The 26,645-nt window shown below is 38.2% G+C and overlaps 1 protein-coding gene across 2 annotated transcripts in view; it reads left to right on the top strand.

Moving 5' to 3' along the window:
* Window positions 1-26,645, top strand: part of NOL4 (nucleolar protein 4) — a 189,167-nt gene that overhangs the window by 148,207 nt on the left and 14,315 nt on the right. For both annotated transcript variants that reach the window (XM_057364997.1, XM_057364998.1), the window contains one exon: window positions 5,986-6,099. In XM_057364997.1, coding sequence (XP_057220980.1) covers window positions 5,986-6,099 — 114 coding nt within the window. The remainder of the gene's footprint in view (window positions 1-5,985; window positions 6,100-26,645) is intronic.

Raw genomic sequence — 26,645 nt, 5'->3', positions numbered from 1 at the left:
CTCACCACCCTCACAGTAAGGAATTTCTTCCCAATATCTACTCTAAAAATACACTCTTCCAGTATGAGACTACTATAAAAGTACATCCAATATAGTGCAGTACTGTATTTCATTCAGTCATTAAACTCAAAAATAGAAAAAAGGGTTTGTGAGTCAGTCATAACTGTGTTGTGTAAGACAGTTCTGTCATTGTGTTAATTGGAAGCTCTTATTTGAAGGCAATGTGTTCCCTGTTTTGCATGATTTCTMCAAAAAATGCTGTTTAGATATTGTATACTGTTATAAATGTGTTGGGCATTTTAAGACATTGTATTAGATCTGAATTTATTAGGGAAGAGTTGTGGCATATTAGCAATATTTCACTTTGGGAATGAACTRGTCTTGCAATACCTGAGGAAAAAGCTGACTTGCAGGAGAGCACTAAGGACTGTCTAGTTTTTGGGAGTCCAACACTCGAAGAAGTGTTTAGTTGTACCTCCRGAAAACCTCAGTTACTGTCAGTGAGGCATCTTAGGCATTCATCTTTGCTTTTGGATGCCCAATCACTTCAGAAAATTTTAAACCATTATTTTTTTCAAGTTTGAGTAGTAGTTAAAATAATTCCTCATTCCCAGACTTATTTTAGAATCCATGTATTTTCTCCCAAGTAGCAAGCAATAAGAGTAGGGATAATGGCCTCAACCTGTGCCAGGGCAGGTTTAGATTGGCTATTAGGAAAAAAATTCTTCATTCAAAGGTGAAGCATGTGGGGAAGTGGTGTAGTTACTATCCCTGGAGTTATTTAAAAGAAGTGTTGATGTGTTACTTAGGGACACCTTTTTGTGGCTGGACTCARTGTTTTTATGGCTGGACTCAATGATCTTACAGGTCTTTTCGAACCTAAATGATTCTGTGATTCTGTGATTTATATTATGGTCTCTATGAATGAAATTAAGTAACTTGCATATTTGTGCATTTGCAACTGTCTTACACTGAAATATATAATTTTCAGTGTTAATTTGCCTAAACTAGAAGGTAGTGTTTATGTACGTGTCAGTTTATAATGCTTGGCATTTCAGCAGGTGTACATGTCTGCCCATTATCTGACTGAACAGCTGTATTTTGTCAGAACTGAGTCAGACTGATGTAACATGTAAAAGTATTTAGACCAAATTTTTGTACGACAACTTTGGCTTTTATTTATTCTGCATCTCATAAAAATGTCAAGGTAGTAACTATGGAGACAATAAATCTCTAACCACGGATGGACAGAATGCACAGTAAATTGCGAAATTCATTTTAGTGAATGTACTGCTCCTAGTGGTTTAGGCTGAAATATAATCAGTTAACTATTRTATCAATAATTGGTAAATTTATGCCAAAAATGTACATATAAAATTAGAACATAGAAGTTTTTTTAGATTCCATGTGGAGATACAGGAATTGTGTGAATATGCCAAAAATGGTATRTGGTATTTCACATAAAGATACTTCAAAGGCACCCCACTTTAAACAGAAGACTTGACAATACTGCATACAGTTGGTRTAGAGAAAGTGTATATTTTATAGCATATTGAACATGCTGGTCTCTTTATTAAGAAGTCAGAGGTTATACCAAGAGAGCTAATTTCYGGAGGAACTGAGCCAAGGATTTCTGATTTCACCTACTAAAAAACGAGCAACCTTGCAGGACTACTCKGTAACTTCAGAAAGGTTTGCTGCAAGATGCTTTGATTGTTGAGRGCCAGATCTAATGACCATCAGTCATGGAAGGGTCTGCATTAGGTTTAACATATCTTAAAGCAAAGCAACAATTATTAGACTGGAAAGAAGTATTAATTAATTTGATTTTTCATTAAGCAGCCTGCAAAAGTATGTCTGTCAATGACTTACAAACCTTTCAAAAATAGAAAAGGGGATCATTGTGTAAAAACTTCAAATCAATTTGAACAAAAAGTTATCTCTCCTATGACCATGCACCAGTGCATGTCCAGTTAGATGGTTAAGTGTGCATGTTGCTTTGTTGTCATCATCTACAGGCTCTGTGGTGGTCTCAAAATACAGTTTCAAATATGAGAGGACTGAAGGTGGTTGGTCATTTCCCATGGGTTACTGAGGGAATTCTGACCACTTCCTAAATGTCAGTCACTTCAAAAGTTGTTATAAACTGAGGCATCCATGTGCACATGCAATCTAGCAGGTTTTCCTTTCCTTTGTCAAAATGCTCTTCACCTACATCGTGTTAGAGGCTGAATGTTGGTTGTGTGTCAACTGAGGAGATGTAAAAAGCGTAAACCGGATGTGTGTTCAGAATGTGACTCCTGCTTTAGTGCAGTCATGAGCAGTATCATGTTTCCAAGTRAAAACAAAGCAATTCTGTGTACTGCTGTTGTGTGATGGACATACAGTCTTCTCAGAAGGTCTGTATTACACTGTTCACCAGATTTCTTCTGCGTTCTATTCATCTCTTTGCCTGAGAGCTACTAAAAAATTCTCACATGCATCTTTTCTGTCTGWCATTGGTTCAAAATGACAAAACTGTTATCCTGTCTCGTGATTTGCTACTTTTGGTAGACTTMAGTTTACAGGATTTCTTCTTTTTTGTTGTTTTACACACGGGTAATTCCACTATAGTTATTTCCTGCTTTACATCGCTGTGAAGTGAGAGAARTACCAGACAGGGGCTGTGAATGTTATGTTGTCAGACAACATTAGGTTCATTCTGAACCAGATAAAGCTGTTTGGGAATTTTTTTGATAATACCTTTTTTTTTTTTTTTTCCCTTTAAGAAATGTTAGTTTGTCAAGGGTTTTCTGTTTCGAGACACTGCATAAAATGAAACCTGGTTTTCTGCTARCTCAGTGGGTAGGTTGTGGATCCAGGGATTGTGGATGCAGCCTGAGAGCCCTTAGAAAAAAGTTCTYCTTGGCTCCCACATTTCCTACTGCAGTTCCAAACATGTAGGAACCAGCACTCAGGTTTCAGCTCTGCAGAGGGCAGYCTGGGGACCTTCAAAATGATGTTTGGGCTGAGATCTTCAGATTCCTTTCTGCAAAATTGAATGATACCACTTTTTTTTTTTGTTTTCCAAGGCCTTTGAGTCTYATCCTCAGATCGGGAGTTGAGACGTGTTCAGAACAGGGATGTTCAAGCTTCTTACAGAATTGGTTTTACAGCTGTAGTTATGAGAGAGATCATGAATAATCAAAAGTGGAGAGCAAAAGGAGGCTAAGCTAAGCCAGAAAGGGGCCTCTGAGCTTAGAAGATAAAGATATTAATTCWGTTTTATTTAAAAACAATTTTTTAGAAGTGGTTATTTCAAAGTAATTTTTCCTCTTAGGCAGGCTTTTCAAAATTGATATTTTTGACATTTTACAGATGTGGAATTTCACATACCAGAAAATCTGCTTTTTAAAAGCACTGCTTCTAGTGACACAGAATGTGTTCATCTTCTGAGTCAATGCCAGACTAATGTTCTGTTGATAAAGCCCGAACATCAATCAGATGATTTTTTTTGCTGTGCTCTGTTGCAGTACTTTACTCCCATGAGCYATGTATTCATCACATTTTCCCTGAGGTTTACTCTAGATAGTTCTTGACATGAACATATCAWCAGCCAGCTGCAGGGATGAGTGAGAGAAATTATTTGTTAACATGTATTTCAAGAGGAAGATACTCCATTACTCAGAGATTTCCTCTTTTTTGCAGGTGCTAACTTGAGTTCAATATTTYAGTAGTGAGCACTTGACCACTGCGCTCCTTTTTAGAGAAAAGATCACTGCTTGATTTTTATCATACTCTTTATTTTTTTGTTTTATAAAACACTTCAATAAACCTATTCTGTCCCATAAACAAACTAGGAGAACTGGTGTTCATTTTACTTTTTGGTCAGAACATTTATTTTTTTTGGCTCATATATCACCCTCTGATATATAGGTATAGTTACAGGTTTAGCAGAAGAGGCTAACCTTTAGAGCTGGAGGAATTAACCAGGTGTTTGGTCACCATTTTTCATGCCCATCATTGTGTGACCACAGATACAGGACCACACTGAGACCTCCATGAAGCCAACGTGTGCACCTTGAACAAAATAAACCAGTGGCATGTACTTGGCCACCACATACAGCGAGGGATCTAGTGGGATGCAGTAACAAATTCAGAGTAACATCACCACCCTAGGGAGGCAGAATAATAAATATAGTGCTTTGTCAGTGAAAACCTTTTGCAAAGACTTCCTTGGTCCTCTGGAGCTCTGAATAAGGTGTCTGCTTGTACTGCGGGTAATGTCACCTTCTGTCACGACACCAAGGTTTAGATCAGTGTCCCTCATCTCTTAGAGTGAATTACTCTCAAAACTGGAAACAAGTTCAATAGTTCGTTCTGTCAAATAAATCCAAGTAGAATTTATTGCAGTATTGCAGCCTTTGATTGTCTTTCTTACACTGCTGTTATGCTGATGYCAGAGAGCTTGTTCTCGTATAAGTGGGGAGAAACAAGCCTGTTGTACCTGTGAGGAAGACCCATAAATCCCTGTCTGTTTCTAAAAGCTRGTTCAGCTTCTGGCCCCAGACATACTATGGTCCCATGCTTTAGAGAAAGCAGAGWGTCAGATTAAAAATTGGCATTCTGAGGAGTATATCCAAAGTCAATAAATGTACTTTAATTTTTAAAGGTAAAAATGTAATACTGATAATGGCTGGCTCCTCAGTTTCTGGAATGTTACAAAAAAACATAAAATCAGTTGAGCCTATCTAATTAATCTGTTTTAAGGTTGTCTAGGCATGAAAATGCCTTCAAAATTTTCTTCCAAAATTCATTGACATTTCATAGCAAGTTCATATCCATGTTTTTGGGAGTAAGAGAGTAAAACCCTTAAAAAAAAAAAAAAAAAAGAGCAAGCCAAAAACCACACCCAAATGCCCTCATACATGGCCACTTCCTCAGCAGGAAAAAATTTACATAGTACATGTAAATTTGAGTTCAATGAAACTTTGAAAATTTCTGGAAGTTCAAACTCAGTAAGTTGCAGTCTCTGTAATGGGTTTATATATACGTCAGTATTCCTGTTATTACCCCCACTTTGTTTATTTTCTTGGTAGTTCTGATATATCTTTGTATATTAATGAAGAAGATAATTATGAGCTTCATCTTTCAGAAAGATTGTTTTGTAAATAATCAGGAAAAAAAAAAGGTATGTAAATATTCTTCCTAATGAAATGATAGGCAGGATCATACTGCATGGCATAATCAACAATGACACTAAAAAGATTTTGTCATTCCCTTGTTTTGGGGGATTCACTGCACCTTTAACCTAAAATGTGTAAATACTATGAAATTAGTACTGAAAGGTTTTGAATTAGAGAAACAAACCATATCTAGTTGAACCACAAAATATCTGGAGTGCTGGAAGGCTGGCATTATCAAAAGAAAAACAGATTTTTTTTTAAGTCGTTTTAATCACATCAGTCATGTTGCAGCAAGGAATGCAAATATTCATATACTACAGATTGAGGCTGCTCTGAAACGTTCTGACAATCTGTTAGGTTTTGAGTGATGTTTCAACCCTATCACTCGGGGTTTTTTGTTTTGTTTTGTTGGTTTTTTTTGTATGACTATAAAAAACACTACTCATCTCTGTCACATGCTGTACAGGATAAAAAGCCTTTCAGTTTTCTTAACAAGAATCAGACGGCCAGGGTGCTGCTGGAACGCAGAGAATATGCCACTGTCTGTTCAAAGTACAGCTTAATGAGCCAGACTAAACACACTGGACAATAGAGCTGTGGGGGGAAAGGGCTTCTTGTGGATCTGTGAATCAGCTGCAGCTTTAACATCTAACTAGTTTCATTTTTCATCCTTGCAAGTTCCATTTCCCTGTTTTGTTGGTATAAACTGCATTTCAATGAGCGGACTTTCCTGCCTAGGTGATGGTATGGTGTGCTTTGAAAAAAGGATGTTGTGGATTATGCTAGGAATAATTTCTGTGTTTCTTTTTCTCTTTCATAGTCACGACCTATTCCCTCACACCTTACTTCAGCAGTTGCAGAGAGTATCCTGGCTTCCGCCTGTGAGAGTGAAAGCAGAAATGCTGCAAAAAGGATGCGCTTGGATAGACAGCAGGTACTGTGTTGTTCGGGGGTCTGCCACATCCATATTTATAAATGCACTGGACTCATTTACATAGGATGCCATGCAGAAGGGTGGTGCAATCCCTTACATGTTTCTGGCTAGGAAGATTAATTACAAGAGCTGTAGTATTTTTACTGAACACACARGAATGTGTTTGCCTATATTTGCATAAGCTGTGTGAGGATGTCTAATATATTTGTAATGTCTAGCTGGGTAAAGCTGTATGTTTACTTTTTAGTGGTTGTAGATTTTCAGAGCATAATGTGTAATCTGTACACTAGAATTAAAAGGAACAGGCAGTGTATGTAATGCACATAAAGAACAGAAACATGTTGCATGTGTCTGTGAATAATTTATTTGTGCACATATTCTCTTTGAAAATGTGTATGCATTCTAAATATAAGGTGAAATAGTGTCTGAAAATATCTATTTGACTGAAACAGAAAAGTTATTGTGCTGTAYAACAAAATGCTGTCAATTAACTTATTAGTGAGCTTTTAAAGCTCATGTATTTTTTTCTTGTGTGAATATTCACATTTTGCACTGCATGTTGCAATTTTATTACTTTTAATTTTCTGGAAATTGCATATTTTCTTTCAGTTTTTTTTTAATCCAACTGGTAGTTCATTCCAGGCTTTATTTACTCACTCCAAAGATAAAGTGCATGTCTAACATTCTTATTGCAAATACTATTATGCCTTACTTCTCTTCATGATTTTAACAAAGTAAAAATCTTACTAACATCTCAGGTGTTCCAAAATATGCTTCTGTCATGGCAGATGAACTTTTCTTGTGTGGAACAGAACATTTTTAAAAGAACATTTTCCTTTTATGAATAGTCCATTGAGTTCTTTCAGGTCATGCCTTAATCGTATAAAGAATTACTACTGCTATACTTATCAAATAGATAGTTTAGGATCTGAGAGTGTACTTTGCTATTTCTTTTTGCTGCAATATTTTTTGCTAGTATTTTCATTATTGTGCTATATTTGTCTTAAGATTACAAATCAYCTGGAATGTCAAAGCACTGTAATATTAAATACAATTTAATTTAGAAGCAGTGCTCATTCAGTTTGTGCAGTTTTTATATTCTCTCATTTGCTCTCTGATWTTTCAGTAATAATAATTTTAAAAAAGCTACAAAGTCAATGTGCTCTTAGCCCAARGGGGACTAGAAATGACTTGCACAAAAATCAGTTTCTTTCATTGCACAAAACTAATGGTTCAATTCCCCAGTCCAGCCAGGGCGAGGCAGAGTTTTCAAGTGATTTAAATGAGAATGCCATAATATTCTTCAGGGAGCCAGAGACCTGTTGAAACAAAAATCAGTATTTAAACTGTAGTCAGAACTCAAAGAAGTCTATTCATAGGATTTTTTTTCCCCTTTTATTTGTGATATTGCTGTAACAGAAGGATTTGATAACGGCTTTGAGGGGAGAGGCATTTCTTTACTTTTCCTTACAGAATTAAAAATCAGTAGACTCAATATCTCTCARCTGATCACTTTAATTGCAACTGTGCTGTTAAAGTGGCAAAGCTATGGACAATGGGTTCTGTTTCCTTCAGCTCTTCATCCTTTTTGCCAGCGAGTTCTGGGAACACTGTGGAGGCAGTTGCAAATAGCACCAGCCATTTGATTCAGCAAGCAGTAAATTAGCTGAGTTGGTGTAGCTTTGGTGCATGCAAAACTACTTGTGAATTCAGGAGTTGAGTAGATATGCTGAACACACTGGAAAAAATTATGGCRATGTGTGTTAGGTTGCTTCATAAAACTTAGCGAGAAGTTTACCCTTCAGGGTGGAATAGCTAAGTCATTAGAGAAGTAGAAAAACTTGGGTTTGGCCCCAGTTCCACTGAAATTTAATTATTTATTCCAAGTATGTGACATTAAGTAGACTGAGAGCAAARCATTCTGGAATATTTCCAGGTGCGGTATTTAATGGACACTAGTGTGCTCAGTTCATGTGCTGAGATGGAAACTGGATCTGTATCCTCACATCCAGAGAGTCTGATTTATAAGTAAAAAGTTTGATTCTGCTTTTATTCCTATTTTTTTCCTCTKAACTTACTATTAAATTTCTGTCGCTTTTCTTACATATAATTAAAATGTTATATTTTCATTAGATGTTTTTTCTTAGAGAAAGATTGGAAAAGTTAAGTTCATCGTGTTGTTTTCCTGTTCCATAGTTCTTAAAAAAAAAAAAAAAAAGCAAAAAAAGAACCAAAAAAATCCCACCCAAAAAACCCAAACAAATCAAACCAACAAAAACAACAAAAAAAACCCAAAATAAAAAAATCAACTAACCAACCAAACAAACAAACAAACAAACAAACAAACAAAAACCAAACAAATAAAACAAAACAAAAAAAAAAGCGCCTTGTTTTCCAAAATTTGGTGCTATATCATTGTGTAGGCTCAGGCTTTGAGGACTCTTCAATGAAAATTTGGGAGGAAGAAAGGGGAAATAAGATTTTGATAATGAAAATTACCACTTCATAAATTATATCTAGAGATCTAATTGAGGACAAGCATTAAACAGTCCTGGAAAGCACATTGTTAAGAGGATCTGGCAAGAGCACTCATTGAGCACTTCCCCTCAGAGCTGCATGGAAGCATTGCATTTAAGCTGCTTTATTCCTGCATGCAGTACAGTGAAGTTTTGCCTTTTGTTCTCCAGGCAGGTGACCTGCCTCAAAGTGAGACGTGGCACTCAGTGCCATGGCCTAATTGATGTGGTGATATTCAGTGATAGGTTGGACTTGATGAGTTCAGAGGTCTCTTCCAATCTAATGGATTCTTTGCTTCTATGATTCTGTAATTTGTATCCCCACCATCACCTTTTCCAGAATATTACCCATAAACCATGAATGAATAAGGAACAACAGAACACAATGTGTGTTATGCCCAATCCTGAAGTTGAGATAAAACTTGGCAGCCTCTGAACTCGTTTTTTTGTCTTGTTTACGCTCTTTCCTTTTTGTCTCCATTTTTCCATCTCTCCCTGGCACAACACAGCCCCTGAGCAGGAAGTTCTGAGCATGTTGCCTGTATGTCCCTAATGGAATTCTCTTTTGTTTAAATTATATGGATTACCAAATGAAATAGGGTTTTTGCCTACAGTGTTAATTTTAGCTGTGATTTGATGAAAAAACCGTCTCAATTATTCCTCAGCAAAAAGAAGCAACTTAAAAGTCAAAACTAGGGATGCTTTTAAGACCTCATATTTTTTTTTTAACAGAGAGTGTTGGCCATGCTCATGAGTATTTGCTATTTCTTTCACAAGTGTTAAATGTAAAGAATTGGTTTTATACAYCTGCAATCCTGAGCATCCATTTGTTTTCTTTTAAGAAGAAACCTCTCCAAACTGCCTGTATRTGTCTCTGCACACAAAAATACTTCATCTTATGAATTACTTTCTAGAAGTATTTCTGTTAGCTGCAGTGGTTAATATAGCCCTGATCTAGGGACAGTTTTAAGTGTGATAAAGTTAAGTCTGAATACRGAAGAAACCRTCTTTCACTCTATGTCTTAAATTGYACTTACATGATCTTTGTATTTCCTAACTCAAGACTGAAAATTTCTGCCAGCAAAAATTCAATTTGAAAATAAGTTAATGAAATCTGGTCTCACTGGCGTCACTTATTTTCARCATTGTTTTTTTCATGCCAGGAATTTATTTCTTAATGGGAAAATCAATATGTGTTCTTGTCTTTCAGGAAACTAGTAATTTCCCATAGTTGTTGGGAACTGCAACAATAAAAGCATTGTCAGTTTGTGAGACTTCTYTTTGAGAAATATAAATGAATTTACTAGGCTGTGGTAGCTCAGATGATAATGCTTTGGCTGTCTGAGCATGTTAGATGTTACTCAAGTGCTCTCTCAAGCTTCAGTGCATTTTCATTATCTTTAGATCAAGCAATGTTTGGTTGGCCAGAAGCTTTAGCTGAGAAGTTTTATATTTGATACCTATTACCCAACTGAAGTGTCCTGTCACTTCCACTTTTTAATTCTGCCTGATACCAAAAATTATTCTGTTGCACAATTTTTATAGATTTATATGTTGAAATTGTCTAGATTTACTGGTAGTACTGCTGARCAGTGAAATGCTTGTGACACTGGGCTGGATTTGGTTGATCTTTCATAGCCCAGGTTAGGCAATTGATACAGAGGCAATGAAGAGCTTTTGTGTCTCTCTCCAAATCACCTCTGTTGAGTCTGGATACTCTTTTGAATGTTAAAGACTTTTTTGATCACAGTTGATGAAAAATGTGGAAACAATAATTGGATCAACCTTATAAGATTTGCTTCAGTTACTGATAGAAAAGGCATTATCTGAATACTTAAGATTTTTTGCTTCTTTGGATGTTCTGGGATAATCCTTCAAGATCCTTATTACATCTTGAGCAATATTTGGTATGATGCAGTTGCTTAAGTGGAGGTTCTGAACTGCTATGAGCAAGGGAGTCATGAAATAAAATAAGTAGAGCTAAAATGCAGCACTATTCACGTCTATTTGTTGCATATGATGAACAATATAACCATTCTTCTTTTGCCATGCACTTCACTTTACGAACCAAATTGTGTCTTGGTTGGGCAAAAGAAGAATGCTTAAATAGGTAGAAAAATCTGTGAAAAGTAATCCTGTCATTATGTCCTGGGCAGTGAATGGGGGGCAGAATGTCTGCTTCATGCACTGCAGAGACCTTGGTAWTGTGGCTCTATTTGCTGATGGTCACAGAAATGGAAATTTTGTTCTAAGACCTGAACCATTGTCAGTCTCTGCTTCTTCCAAACAGATATGTGTGTGCTGTAGTTTTTATAAAACCTCAACATAAGACAGTGGAGCAGTGCTGGGCTATGGGACTCTGTGAAAGTGGAGGTGGATTAGTGTTGTTACTCTTATGTCTGAAATAAGAAAAGAAAACAAACAAAAAAACCCACAGTGAAAATTCTTCAAGGGAAGATGTAAGAGTAAATAGTAATTTAAACACATCAGTATGCAAGAGAACCTGCCTTTTAATTTTCCCCAAAGAAGATGAACCTGTGGAATSTCTCTGTGGAAAAGCACATGATAGGAGGAAAAAGTGCCTTCCCCTTCATTTGGACACAAGTGGTTTTCATAACAGCTGCATTTTGTTTAATTTTTTTTTTGTTTAAAATTCATACTTTTAATGTCCTGTCAGGTTGCAAAATTTATGAAAGAGCATTTTTCTCCAATTGAAATAAGTAGTTTTTGGCAATCTAGACGAAACATCAGCACTTGGGAATGAGTAGGGAGGATAAATATAGGAAAGCAGGAAAATAAGTGAATCACAGAGTAATGTAACTGTAGAAGTATATGAACYTTTTTATGGACATGTCATGTATAGTTAGCCAGATCATTTAGAAAATTGATGTTTACTTAATTCACAGCATGTTGATTTGTACTGKTTAGGAATCTGGACCTTYGAGAATAAATGGTTATATTTGCAGACAGGAGAATGGCAGTCACATATGACTGCAAAGCCAGTGGACTGGATGCTYTCCTGGATTCAAACCATGTAATTTTAGCCATTTGGCTCCATTTTACTGACCAATGTCATGGAAARGCTGCAAAAGCATTCACAATTTCTTGGYCAGCCAAAGGAGGGAGCTACATACRCTCCTTTCATCCTTATGCYCCAATTAATTGGACATGCAATGKGTGATTCTATTGTAGTAACACWGCAAAYGACAAGTTGAGCCCAAGAAWAACTTAAGCTCAGAGGAAAATGAAATTTATTGTCATCTTACACATCTCCATCCTAACAAAGGCATTTCTCAGTCAGAGCTGTTGCTTTTTTAAATTAGTAGTCTCTTCACAGAGTGCCTGTCTGACAGTGTTTTATAGAATATATATAAGGTTTTCTGCATTAATTTTTTTTTAAATGAGTTTAAAAGGCACAGTTTCCTTTAATTCCAGAGACTACATGAAAATAGCAGCAGTCAGATAACTGTCTGAGAAGGGTGTTGTCCATACACATTCACTGTAAAGATATAAGAATACAACTCACTTGGTGTGCTAAACCCAGTCAAAAAAAAACCACTTTGTTTGAGTTTTTCAAGTTGACAAGGGTGAGTCTATGSCCTGTWTTATGCTATACACAGTCTATGCAAWGTATGATGCTATAAAGCAGTTCGTTCTGATGAACACTGAGTGCATTTTTAAGGAAACCTCTCATGAAGATGACATGCTGTGACTTATAACCAGCCAAATTAAATATCAGTACTCATCGTGGTGGAGTGAAAGTTACCAACTAACCCTCAAGGAAGAGAAAATTTAATGATCCCAAACTGTWTGAAGGGCAGCTGAGGTCACTTGCTCTGTTTGGCCTGGAGAAGAGGAGACTGAGGAGAGAACTCATTGCAGTCTGCAAATTCCTCACAGGAGCAAGAGGAGAGGCAGACACTTACCTCTTCTCCATGGTTACCAGTCACAGGAAACGAGGGAGTGGCCACAAGTTGTGTCAGAGCAGGTTTAGGTGGGATATTGGAAAAAGGTTCTTCACCCAGAGGATGGTTGGGCATTGGAACAGGCTCCCCAGGGAAGTGGTCACAGCACCAAGCCTGGCTGAATTAAAGAGGTGTTTGGRCAGCACTCTTGGTCAGGTGATGAGACTCATGACTCTTAGAGACTGTGYAGGGTAAGGAGTTGGACTTGCTGATCCTAATGGGTTCCTTTCAACTCAGCCTATTCTGTGATTCTGTGATAAGTGTGCAAATAGGTATTTTAAACACATTATTTTCTGCCATTTTTATTTTGGGGCCTAAAAGCAAGGAAAATCTAAAGTTTTCAGTGAATAGGATGTTAAGGATATTGTAACATTTAGCAATTTTAGCAATATTGCTTTTAGATGTTAGAGGAGTAGGAGTAGGTGGCTATTAGATTTCTGACAAATGWATTATGGCCTAGACACGTATGCTGGGAGCTGACCCAACATTTGACTCTGGGTAGTTGTCATAGCAGCAACCTGAATAGAGCAGCTTGATGCAAGTGCTGGTTGCAGAACTGGATACAGGCTCTGTGCTAATGCAATACATCTKAATATTAATAAAAGTGCTCATGTACTGCCACTGGGAAAACACTGCTATGGTGTTTCCTTCTATTTATATCTAATTCCTAAATTTTTAAAGAAATTGGGGTTTGTGASGAGGTGTTACTGGTCTGCTTCCTTACAATTTCTGGCGCTGTTTTGCTGCATGTAACAGGGAGGTTGATGTAAAGAAGGACTCTTCAAGCACAGTTTTATTTAAAAAAAAATCTGCTGTTGCAGACCAGGAGCAGTTTGTGTTTTGATTAAGAAGGAAGGAAATTGCTCATGGACAAATTACAGGTAATTGTGAAACTGCTTTSGAAGAAACGAATTAAAAATCTAAATTGCAGCAAGGTCATGGACCTCTATTGTAGGATCACTGTATCTGGCTTTCAGCAGTGAGGTGGAAGAGACCCTTAAACCTTCATATCTGGAGGGCAGAGAGAATCTTGTCACAGATTCTAGATCTGGACACTGAAGAGTTATTTCATGTRTTACTCTTCAGAGAGCAGGAAATAAGGAGCAAAGATATACATTGTGTCCCCTTATGTATGTTGTTCACCTCCCTGATCAATACAGCTTCCAGGAGGATTAAAAAAATAATAGAGTTTTAAAATGCTCTCTGTATTCTGTTATTTATATTGTGCAGGGGCAGTATAGGGCAATATATTGTATAWGGCAGATTTGGACAACATTGGTTATAGAAAAGGGAACTATGCAAAAACATCTCCCAGCTGATGCCGAAGGATGCCCTGCTGAGGCAGAGCTGCTGTGGCAGAAAGCTGCAAATTCAGAAGGAGCACAAAGCAGTGGTTTTGTGTCAGGGAGATGGAGTCCTTGTCACAGCTATTCAGTATGCAGGAACAGCACATCAAATGTRCATCCTTGTAAGAGGTGGAGGAGAAAGCGTCCAGAGTTCCCTTCCTCTTGGGCTTCACAGAGCCTCATTTGCTCTAGAGGATGGAAAAAAAGGCACTTCATCCAAGTGGCAGCCATGCAGGAGGATAAGGCCAAGTCCTTCTGCTGTATATTTATGTAAGACTTGAAAAGTTCCAGCTCAAAGTGATTTTTGCTGCAGAATGGAAGACTTGTGGAGTCTTAGAAAAGAGCAAAAGGAAGCAGATGGTTCACTTAACATAAAGCAAACAAATAGAAATTGGAATCCCAAAATCCACAAGAGGCAAATATCACTTAACTTGCAAAGAAGCTCAATGCCTCTTACACTACAGAAGCTTTATTAATAATAGCTTTTTGTGTTCAGACATGTCTTTGCGATTTGGTATTTAATAGGGATCAGAATGGTTTTGAACTTCAGTACTTTATCCTGTTTTATCTGGGTTCAAAATGATCACTAAGATGACTGCATTGTCCTTTGGTATCCACATGCTACTTTGCATTTCAGGCCTTGCTTGTTGCCATCCTTTCCCCACCTAGTGATTATTTTACTTCCAGGTCGGTCTTTGGTTTGCTTCTGTGGTTCCAAATGGTATGCCTTAAGCACTGAGGGGAAAAATGTTATGCAGGCACCGTTTAGCTGCATGCGGATTATTGTCAGGAGATCAAATTATGTACAAGTGTGGGGGAACTTGGCTTCCTACCCACAATGCACTGGCCATATTGTCAAGGGGAAGAAAAAAAGTGGTATTCATGGTAATTTTTAATCCTGCTGCCTTTCAAGTCAGGGGCAAAATTCCTGGTTTCAGCAGTGCTGGATCCCTRTCCATTCTGTCATTAGCAGATGCAGCTGGAGAGGATGCTGAGTATCACAGGGCAGCCCCCTCCTTCCACACTCCAGACCAACCTACATTTGCTACATGCAATGGAAAGGAATAATGTCCAAGGCATGCAATTGCAAATAATTTCATGGYTTGGCTTTTCAGTGAGGCTCCAAGGTGAGCAGCTAATTTTGCACCTCGACACAGAGATCATTAAATTAGAAAATGCTGTATTTTTTCAGGTTCTTCATGCTGAGCATGTGTAGTTGAATTTGAAACTGCTGATTTCAGAATACACTTTAAGGTACCCTGAGCTACAATAAGATTTTGAATGAGAAATAAAATTGATGCCAATGTAAGTTTTCTGTTCTGGAGGTTGATAAACTGAAGGGTCAAAAATGGAGTAAGTATTGTGTGGTTTCTTGGACTGGAACTTTTGAACAATCTTATCCCCCTTCCTACCACAGGTGGAATGAAAATGAACAGGGATGGGAACAGTCTTCTTCCAGGTGTCTTAAAAATCCATTTTATGTCAAGGAGGCAGAAAATAAAGGGCTGGTGGAAATGTAGACATAAAAGTTCTCTCTTCAGGTCTGAAGATGGAGGTTTTAGAGTCATGGCTTCTGTTCTTCCTGCTCCAGCATGAAAAGCCAGGAATGGAGAACTTTGTACTTATCTGTTCCTTTCATGTGGCAGGAAGATATTAAATGTGAACCCTTTTCTTGCCTATCAGATGCTTCTAGCATAGATATGTCTTTCCTTTCCTGTGYTTGGCTAATGATTTTGTTGCACACACTGTCCTGTCCACAGCGCAGACAGCACAGATAGGGAATAATATTTCTGGAGAGTAAATCCCTATTATCATTCAGAGTTTGGGCCAGTTTAATGAAATCGATGCAAAGCTAGAATGCATAAACAAACCCATACTTTTCAAGAGAGGCATATTCTGGTTTTGGCTATTGAATTAGTAAGATTTAGAATATTTTAAAAAGTCATAAATTACTTCTAAATTCCAAACATCAATTGCATAATRGATTCAGATGTACTCCTCAATTAGAAAGTAATTTCTCCTCAAATTGAAAGTAATTTTTCCACACAGAAAATACATGTAGAAGTGTRTGCACAGGCTGCTTATGTTTGGTAGCAGGAACATGTTTGTGATTCAACAACTGGCTTGATGTCCTAAACTAAATTTAGAAACATATTTTTCTAAGAAAAAAATTAAACCTATAATAAGCTGTGGGAGGCAGGAGCTGAATGCAATGCCTGAGAGCAGCACCAGCTGCTGAAGAGGCTAGGCACAGGACAAGGCAGCCAAGCAGGCTGTGGCCAGCGGCCCAGGCATGGTGCCAAAAGAATTCTCTCCTGAAATGAGAATATTTGAGGAACAGATTTACACTGCAGTACACATATTTCATGCTTATTACTCATGGTTTTTCATATTAGGCTTCAGTTTTACTGTCTCCATTAATASAGCAAATCAGAAAGTGCCTCCTCCAAAGGCCAGTCAAAGTTCATTTCTGTGCTTCTTCCAATGGCATATGCTACTTTGGGTTGATGATTATGGAATCAAAAGGCCATGCCCCAAAACATGACTTTCTTGTTTACTTAATCTGTTAAAATACAGAACCCTCACAGCACTGAAGTTAAAGGATTTGTACCAAGTTCTATGAAGAATTTAGAGCAGGTCTTCTTCAGTAGCAAAATATTCTCTTTCTGCTAAATAGTTGGAGACAGGGTGTGGAGGTAAGATTTGTTTGTTTTTAAAATAGTATTAATTTTAATTTTTTTTTAAACTATAAATGTTTAGTTGTACCTGAGACAGTGTTCATTGAGACACCCTGCATTGAATTAGTAGAAAGTATTTTATTTTCCACAAACATGCTGTTCAAGTTTTAATGCAGATTTGAAATAAAATAATTAGCATTCAAATGGTATCAAACRCAGGGTAAAATATCTTTAAAATATCTGAACCTACCTTCGAAAAGAGGAACCAGTCATTAAGTGAATGCAGAAAAGTAATTGCTCACCCTCTCACAGACAAGAAAACTGGGGTTTGGRGTTWTTTTKGTTGGTTTTCTTTTAGAAGATCTCTAAATTCCACTATAATTTATCTGTGGAAGCAAAATTATGGAATCTGCAGCAGGCTTACTTTTTTTCCTTTTCAAAGCAGAACACACAAGCATTTTTAATTAGTTGAAACTGAGGAAGTTAATTCCACATTGACCTCAAATGCTTCATGTCTAGGCTATCATCTTCTGTTTCTAAATGAGGAAGAATTTAATTTGGAATCTAACATAAAATGCTTTTGTCCATTTCCCCTGCCACACACTCCAATTCATGTAATGTTATAAGAAAGTCTGGAGCAGAAGACAAATAGGAAGAATCACTCAAAATCCAAATCAAACCCCATAGTTTTCCATAAAGCCCTTTTCAGTGGTTGCATCTCCATACCCCAGGTCTGGCAGGAATATGGAAAACTATTTTGTGTTGACGAAATAGGCTGCCAGTGGTGGGAGTGATAGTTGTAGTGTAGTAGATGAAGAGACCTACAGTGGGAGGTTTAATTATGTTGACCATGATGATATTGTAGTAATAAATTTGCAAAGTTGGCACAAGCATTGCTCCAGTACTCCCACACACTTTTCCTTGTGTGCCTTCCAAACATTTGATTCATAAGTTGAAAGATTTTCTCTCTTGGTGCTCTGGTGCCACAGTCCTCCTGCACTGAATGGAATAATGCTGATCTATCCCAGCTGAAAGTGTTGCCCATCACAGYCACTGGAAAATGGCATTTTGGTCATGGGAGGAAAAGAATTCTTGCAGGAGTGCCTCACTGAGATAATTTCTTTAGAACAGTACACATAAGCATGAAAATGCAGAGAAAAATGCTTGACTGTGATCATAAAAGTGGAGCTGCCTGAGGCATAGCAARGCTTGTTCTGAATGAGAGGAATACGCTGCAAAGGAGGAATTTCTCTTGCTTTGCATATTTCTGGTTCAGCAGTAAGTACTGCTACGCCTTTGTCATCACGCATCAGTTTCAGTAATACACTGATTCATTCAGCACCATTACCTGCAGGCAAAACTACTCTTGGGATGGGAATAGAGGACATTGTTTTCTTGCAGCTTATGTTGTTCCTCTTTTGGAAGAAAAGTCATATATTCACACTCCTCCATTARTACTGCCTGCCCATAGAGGAGCAGCAAAAATGATCATGATCTTCTGCAAGGTGCTGGCCTCTGCAAAGAAATTGGCTTTGAGAGGATTTATGCAGCAAGACAAGAATAAACGTGACATAAGCTCTACTTAATTTTCAATGAAGTTTTACCTTTATTTTCTTCAGATTTTTAGCTGATCTAATTCCAGCATGGGCTTCCTAGGCTCTGGAGTTCATTATGCAGTTTTCCAAGTTTGGGATCAGGCATGTACCAATGAAGTCTCTTAGGAAGGAGCAGGTTTAGCAAACCTGTGCCCATGGTCCTGTGTCCTGAGTGACCATAGGCTGAGAGATCTATGGAGGTGACACAGGGAAGGAAAGGATCCYTTCATACTCTCTGTCCCATCTCTGTGTCAGGCTGAAGGAGTTGGTGGTGTAGTCTTCCAAGGGAAACTTGCTTTCCTTTACAGGAAAATGAGAGCTGAGAGTGGGTGGGGGTGTGTAAATAGAGGAGGTGGGGATTCTCAAGGTTGACTACTAAATGCCTCGGTCAATAACTTATCATAAGGCCCAGGGCAAGGGTCATACTGTGCTGTTTTTAAAATCAAAATCTGCCATTGTATTCTGCCTATCCTGAGAGGAAGAAATTCTGTATGAGGCTTGGGCCCTTACAAATCTCTTCCCTCTACTGGTKCAACAGTGAGGAAAAAAGTTCCACCTGTCCTCTCTCCTCTTGTTGTCCTCTGCAAGGCAGCAAATGGTGGCTGAATACTCTTCTGTTCTTTGCATGATACCTTTGTCTGAATTTGTACCTCTTTCTCTACAACAAATGTCACGTGTATTTTGTGAAATACAATGTCACCCACAGGAGTTCTGTCAAAACTCAAAGGCATTGGCACAATTCCTATATTCAACCAGTTTTGCCTCTCATATCTGTAGCTGCTTGTAACCTGGTGTCAGCCATTGCTGGACGTGATTTAAATTTGCACTGAGRAAGTCAGTGCTGTGCATGCACTGTGGTGCACTGCTGCATGCACCAGTCTTGCATATTGAGACAACTTTCAATTAGTAGTGGTGGAATACCCAGCTAAATAAATTATTTCACATCTTACMATTCTCTACAAAAATGAAGAGCATGACAAGTATAACTCATTAAATAGTTTATGGATGGTGAGAACTGCTACCTAAGACAAGAACAGCAGGAGCTATAGAGAAAATTAACTTTCTAGGACACTTTCTGCTATTAGTCCACCTTAGATGGGATTGCTACACTGAGTTATGCTTTTTAATATTCCTTTGTTCCTGATGGGAAAAAAAACCAAAACCCTCACCAGGGAGAGAACATTCAAAAATCAGCTATCTAGAACCTCTCTAAAGATCAGTAATTTTACCTTAAGCACCACAGGAAAAAAATTCCGTTTGGACTGAGAAACACACTTCTTTAGTAGAACACAGTTTCTCTCTTTCCCCAGGGACCGTGCATCACAGTTAACTAAACTGTAGGAATAGCTCATCCATGTGTCCATGCTCAGCCAGCAGCACTGGTGACCCCTGAAAGCTCACGTTGCTCTTCTGCTATCACAAAGGATAATGAACTGGCCAAAGCTGACAAGCCATGAGCAGTGATCCCTCAGATAGTGCTCCAACAAAAGTGGTTCTCTGAMAGCTCTTTGCAACAGCTTTACAATGCCTTCACCTGTACTGCAGGTGAAGTGGGAGTGGTGAAAAAACAAGGCTCAAATGCTGCAATGTGAAAACACCAGCCGTTTGTTTAGGGTTAATATACCCATTCCAGTCTGTAGATCATGTGTCATTCYATCAGAAATGCAGAAGGCTGAGGTTCATTTGTCTCTCTTCTACAAAATAGCACCTTTTTATTTTGATTTTCTTTTTCCATGTCAGTCTCATGCTTTCATTTCTTGTTGAACACTGGCTGATGTCATTTTTGATGCCTGGTGACAACACTGATGCTGACAGTTCATTTCAGTGTTAAYAATCTGGAAGCAAAAGGAACCCACTGCCCTACTAATCTGAAACTGAAACATGGCTTTCTTTTCTTGGCTCAATACCCTGTGTCAGGTGGACAGTTTGGAGATCCTTGAACTTAATATTTTGATAGGCACTGTTCAAGTTTCCATATCACTATTGGCATTCCAGGCAATTTAGATGCCTAACTGGAACCTGTATTACACTCAATTTAACTCAATTAGACCATATCAATAATTCACCACTGTCTCAAAAATTCTATTTATAGTTTTTTATCTGAAGTATGAAAAAAAAAAGATATTGGACTTCAAAGCAAAGTCATCATTAATGCCTCGACTTGTGGCAGTAATATGTTCATTACAATTGCCTCTGCAGGCTAGGAGCACTTTTTCATGTAATATCAGGTTTTCAGGCGAGAAAATTCTACTCTGATACYGATGTGCTCTCCATGTAATGATGAGATGATAGACTCACAGCTAAAGMATGAGTGTGCAGCTTAGCTGGAATACCCAGCTCCAACTGAGCTACAAATTGAGTAGTATGTCACACAAGGATGGGCTTTCTCATTTTTTATACATACTTGATTTAAKTAAGCAAAAGTGAAGAAAATAATGCAGAGAGTGGCAGAGAAAAACATAGTCTAGATGTGATAGCAGAGAGTGGAAAACAGCTATGCAATCCCCCAACTGCTCCTTACAAGAGGAGATGCAGTGTGCAAACCTGAGAACAGCTATTATGTCCCTCTTGATTTCACTGCTAAGTCCACTCCTGAATTATCAAAACATTTCCCCATCTGGCATAAGTTTTGTGATATTATTTGAACTTCACTTCGTGTTTTATTTCAGCCAGCTTGCTCAAATTTGGGTTTAGCACTTCTGAGTAAAATCTCAGCGGTTTTTCTGCTGGCTGTAAGTAGACCTCATCCATAATTCTAGTGCCTTTTCCTGCAATGCTGTTTTGAAGGACAACTAAACTTATAGGGGAAGGAATCTGTCTAAACAGGCAATTATTTTTTTATATCTACCTGTACTGATGATTTTGGACAGCAGGTTATGGGACTGTCAATAGATACATTATTTTAAGGAATACTGTGAATAGCCTGAGAGATGGAAAAATACCCATGGAGAGATATTAGGTAACATATATAAATATATGTATGAGTCTTGAAAAGTTGTCAGATAAGAACCCTTGCCTTCAAATAAAACATAGCTGTGTTATATTTTAAGTATTTTCCTAAAGAGACTATAAGGTTCTTGCACTTTTCAGGTTTCAGCTCTGGATCTGATTTAGCAAGTTGAAATTTCAAGTAKATGGTAATTTTTTATTAATAATCCCTCAAAATAAGGACTGCAAATTTCATTGAACTTTATTCAAAATAGTTTTAAATAAGAAGGCATGATGCTTCATGGCAAAGAGGTCACATGGGTTAACATTTCTGTGTGCAGATCTACCAGGGGCTGTAGCAAATGCTTGGCTTTTCTCATTGTGAATACTGAAACTCTGATGACTTAACTAAAAATCTGACTTTTCTTTATTCCATTGCAAAATAAATAAGCCTTTCTGGGGAAGGTAATATCTTTCCTTAGATCAGCTTTTGGGCACAGAATTTCTCCTGGCCTGGCCTTGCATTGCCTCCATGCTGAGCTGACAGCTGTAAGAGCACATTCTACAGTATTAAAAGATGTCCTWAGGAAGGACTATAAATATTCAGCATTTTRGATACGAAGGTCAGCCMATGCAAGGGGCTACTGTGTAGCTCRATTTGTATTTCAAACTTAGGAAATTATGTAGGTCTATGAAACTATGAATTATGTACGTCTATTTTCTTTTTGTTCAAGCCTCCCTAGTCTTGAACAGGCTTTATTTAGCRTAGTTTATTTAGTGGTAATCCCAACACAAAACTTAGAAACTGGAGAGGGGAGAAACCAAAATGTGAAATGGAAACCAAAACTGATGTGAAAACTCATTCATCATTTGCAGAAATACCGTTTCCACCATTGCTAAGCACACTGAGTCAACAGCCTTGCTGCAAAGTTAAAGGAAAATTTAGCCTACTGTGATGTGCCAAAGTAAAGTTTAGCTATCCAGGCTTCCAGAATATTGGTCAGAAAATTAAAAGCTGGGTCAAACACTAGAGAGTTACTTTCATGTAATTAAAGCTAATAAAAGATCCACTGTTCTGTCAGAACAGTGTGWGTCATCCAAGCAGTTGGTAGAATCATCACTTATTAAGATTACCTGACATTTCCTATTACAATACTAGGTGTGCAGTTTGGTGATAACTTCATAACCTTCAGCCCACAGGGGTTACATTTACTGTTCTGTATGTTTTCCATCTGTTGAACTCTTTCAGAGATACTTAGAGCAATTTTTAATAATGAGGAAAATTTTAAGAGTAGTTTGATCCTTAAATGTATTTAAAGAGTAGTTTGATCTTTAAATGTATTTACCATTCCTTAAAAAAAAAAGCTCTGTGTTTGCTCTTGACAATATAGAGGTGTCATTTATGCCAAGGATGCACATGCTTACACAATCAAAGTGTTTTAGTTGCTAGATTCCCAGATTATTTGAATTTTAGTGGGTGTGGCAATTATTCTGATCTCAGTGTGGAAAGGAGGGGAAAAGTTGGAGCTGGAGCCTTGTGAGGATTGACAGGAGCAGTGAAAACAAGGGAGAAAGGGAAAGTGACATGAGATGTGGTTGGATGAGGAAGCTGAGTGAGTAGCTGAGGCTGGCACCGYAATGGAAACTGGCCAGATGGATTAAAGAGCTGGTGGTGAAAGATCAAATATTACTGAGAAATAATGTGAGCTGAAAACAGGAGCTGTTCTGGCTAATTATGGACCCTGGCTTTGCTCCCTGTGGGACAAGACTTTGGGGATTAGGACACTGATAGGAGTCTGAGGATGGAGAGAAAATCTCAAATGGGATGATCAGTGGATGTAGCACTGATTAAATACAATACAATTAAATACAAATATGCTGCACAGGTAGTTGGCATCAAGAGACTTGTTTGGAGAGATTAGGAATTTCTAGGCAAAAAGACTGAAACTCAGGTGGAGGGTAGAAGATGAGACTGGAGAGGCAAAGAGGATGGAGTGAAGTCTCAGAGACTCTTTTGAAAAGACAGAGCACAAGGTGTACACAATCTAGCCCTGGCAAGATCAGATTGTCAGGTGTCTAACAAGGGGCCAGATTCTGGGCCCTTCAGTGGAAGCCAGGATTCTTGTGGCTCATCCTCCTTTAAATACCTTGCTCCATGCAGATGATGATGGCTGCTTACCCTGGCAGATACTTCTCTGTGCAAAAGCTGAGATGGGCAGAGAACTCACAGCCCCCCAAACCTCTGTGGATGCAGCAGGATGTCTCATGATACAACTTCTGAGTTTCTTCCCAATTAAAAASTTCTGAGTTTTTTAGAATTAAATTACACAAAAAGAAGCCCATTATGTTGTTATGGTTGCAGAACTCAAGTACTTTACATTTTAGGTAATTCTAGCTTAAGGTTGCCTTTGTTGCCAGAATCTCACCATCTGAAAAGCACTGATAAAATTCCTATCTATCAGGAGTATTGTAAGGATTAATTGGGTATGCTTTGAAAAGTGCTATGTGGTTTTATCACATGTTTCTATTTATTTTATTTTTGATCCAAAATTTGTAGAATTAAATTAGTGGGATACAAATGGGAAAAAAATTATGAAACATTATCTCCTTTCTTTGAAAGCCTTATTACAAGCTATTGAGGCCTAAAAAAAAACCTTAAAGGCCGCTTTGTTTTTTTCATGTGAATGTATTTTTTTCCTRTGCTGAAAAAGTGGAAGACCATAGGCAAATATTGGGTCCCTGCCTTGCCTCTTTGTTTGAAGACTTATCTGCATTTGAATTTTCCTAACCTCAAAGTGGTATTCTAAAAGAAATTTTTATCRACAAGAAAAACAAGCAATCCACATTTTTGAGTTTAATGTATTAAAAAAGGAAGTATCAAGAAATACGAGGCAAAAAATGTGTTTGCCTTCCTGTCTCTTTCCTAATTAATGGGGAAAATCACGTTGACATGGGGGCATTTGAAAGCTGTCATTCTCAGAGTTGCTGATTTGTCAGTCTGGTTGCATTTCATGAAAGCAGTAGCTCCATGTGTGTCACCATCTTTGCCATTTTTGGAGCATTGCCGTTTATATTCTTTTTGCAGAAGTTTTGTGAGCCCTGTGGTGAGCTAGCACTGGCCATGTGAGTTGATCTGCACACACACTCCCTGCAGGGATTTGCATTTACACTTTAGCACTGCCTGTTGCTAACAGGGAAGCCAAGRCACTGCTATCTCTTAATTGGAGTACACTGAATTTCTGAATCTTGTGTATATAAGGGATCAAAACTCAGTGTAGCATAGATTTGCCAGGACTTTCTGTTTCAACATTTYTATTGCTTTTTTGTATTATTTTGGTGGTGGTGAAGGAGATGGGGAACAGAAGGGATCAGTGACACTGCYAAAGGTGCTTCCATGAAGACTGTTTGAAAAGAGATGTTTGTGCTGTGCCTCTGCTGGCAGGGGGACAAGAGACTGGGAACTGCCAGGGAGCCTGGCTCTTTCTACCAGAATCCTGACAATCTGCTGTGGATGGTGTTTCCTCCAAACTATTCATTTGCTGCTCAGAGCATCAGTCAGAGCAGGGAAGGGTTTCTCAATGTACCAGCTTATGCAACAGATCATGGAAACTTTTCTTAGTATGTACTGTCCTTAGAGGGTTRCTAAATTGCTTTCCTGATTAAACATAAAATCAGGTAAATTGTTTCTRTCTGCTCTTTTATGGAAAAAATGTGTTCTCCTAGTACAGACCTTGACATAAAACTGAGACATAAATATCTCTGATATATATCAAATTGAGGATCACAATAAGTACCTCATGKTTCCTCTTTTCAAGCTGACAGATAAATTTTTATTTTAGCATGCTTTTGTACCTAAAAAGTATTTTTCCATTTTGCAATTTCAATCATTTTCTAGGTAATGTGCTCAAGACTTAAATTGCTTCTCCTCCAAAATAAATTCAGAAGAGAAATACTGTTTGAAGGATGATTTGTTTCCTTTGGCATATACTAAATTAAGATAGCATGAGTCAAATTCTAGATGAACAAATGTTCTCTCTGCCTTTTGGTCATATTCCTTATTAAAGGTAATTTATAAATAGTTTAAAAATGGTTAGTTAATACTTCAAAAGTTATTTTTATGATGACAACATTGTATGTTTCAGGTAGTTAGGTCAAAAATATCACTAAATGATTAGTTAATAAGGGTTGTCTTGAAATTAAAGTGTATTTAAGTAAATTTATAAATAAATAAGCCTTTTCAGTGTAAACTACATAGAGAGAAACAGGAAGTGATGAATAACTAGCACAGAATATTTCAAAAATTTCAGTTGTCRGTGGAACAACAACATGTTTAATTTCTATATTACTTTAAAAGCAAAGGCAGTTCAAGTGAAATAGAGTGAAGAGAATGAATCTATGAATCTATGAAGAATAAATCTCAGGTATGTAAAAGTAAATATGATATTAATATTGTCCCTTCCCAAGACAGAGACTGGTATGGCTGCAAGGAAAATGACACAACTTCACCTTTTGAAGTACAAAACATTTAAAAAAAAAAACCCCTTAAATCCCAGGAGAGTGCATGAGAGGCAGCTCCTAACCCCCTGGGATCAGGTTCATAATCCTACCAGTAGGGCTGACACTTGAGCCTGCTCAGAAAAAGCTTAAGAAAMATCCTGCCCTGTTTCTATATGCAATTATCCTGAAGTACTGAGGGAAACACTTAATTAAGGATCAGACTTAATGTCTGAAATGTATGGCAACTTATTCATTATTTAAGGACAGGTGATCAGTGCGCTTTTTAAAAAGATACGTAAAATTTAGAGGAAGCCTCCTTTTGCATGGTGGCCAAGAGATTAGAGTTCATATGCAGAACCAGGAGTCCTGGTCTCAGCATCATCCTCAACTCTTTCTCCATCCTGAGAATGCCTTCCCTACGGGTGTGCCCAGACTCCAACTGAAAGCCATCCCATGGCACCTGATGGTGTGTAGGGCCATGATTAGTTCTGCACAAAGCTCCCCCTTGAGTGGCACAGCTCCAGCCTTGTATTCCTGACCTCAAAGCTGCTTTAGGATGTTGTGTTGGGGAGCAGCTGGCAGGGCTCCCCAGGCAGTGCTTCTGAAAGGGAACTGAGTCACGCTCCCTTTTCGTGCKCTGTCTCTGGAGCCTGGGAATTGTGCATTTCTTCCCGCGCAGTGGCACAGCRTCAGCGACGACTCCCACCACGGTTTTGCTTGGAGCCTGGTTGCTAGGAGATGGCAGCTCCGAGTTCAGGTCCCCTCCTCACCACAGCCAGCAGAGAMCTTGCATCCCAATTTTTCCGCCTCTTCACYGTGTACTGCGATGAGTAGCCAGAAYTCCRGTCTCCCACTTGTTGGGCGAGTGCTCCGGAACACGTGGGCTGGCGTGCTCCAAGGKGCACYGAGCGCCCTCGCTGTGYCCTCCAGCCTGGCTCTGCCTGCTGGGCTTTGCCAGAAGCTCAGTGCATCTGTTCTGCAGGAGACTCCCCRTCAGGGCTTCAGTGCCCTGACCAGAGGG

Source organism: Malurus melanocephalus, unplaced genomic scaffold (genome assembly GCF_030028575.1).
Source record: "Malurus melanocephalus ecotype Western Australia unplaced genomic scaffold, MMel_1.1 scaffold_46, whole genome shotgun sequence".
In the NCBI taxonomy this organism is placed as follows: Eukaryota; Metazoa; Chordata; class Aves; order Passeriformes; family Maluridae; genus Malurus; species Malurus melanocephalus.
Note: the sequence above shows the minus strand (reverse complement) of the source record. Positions and strands in the feature narration are given on the sequence as shown.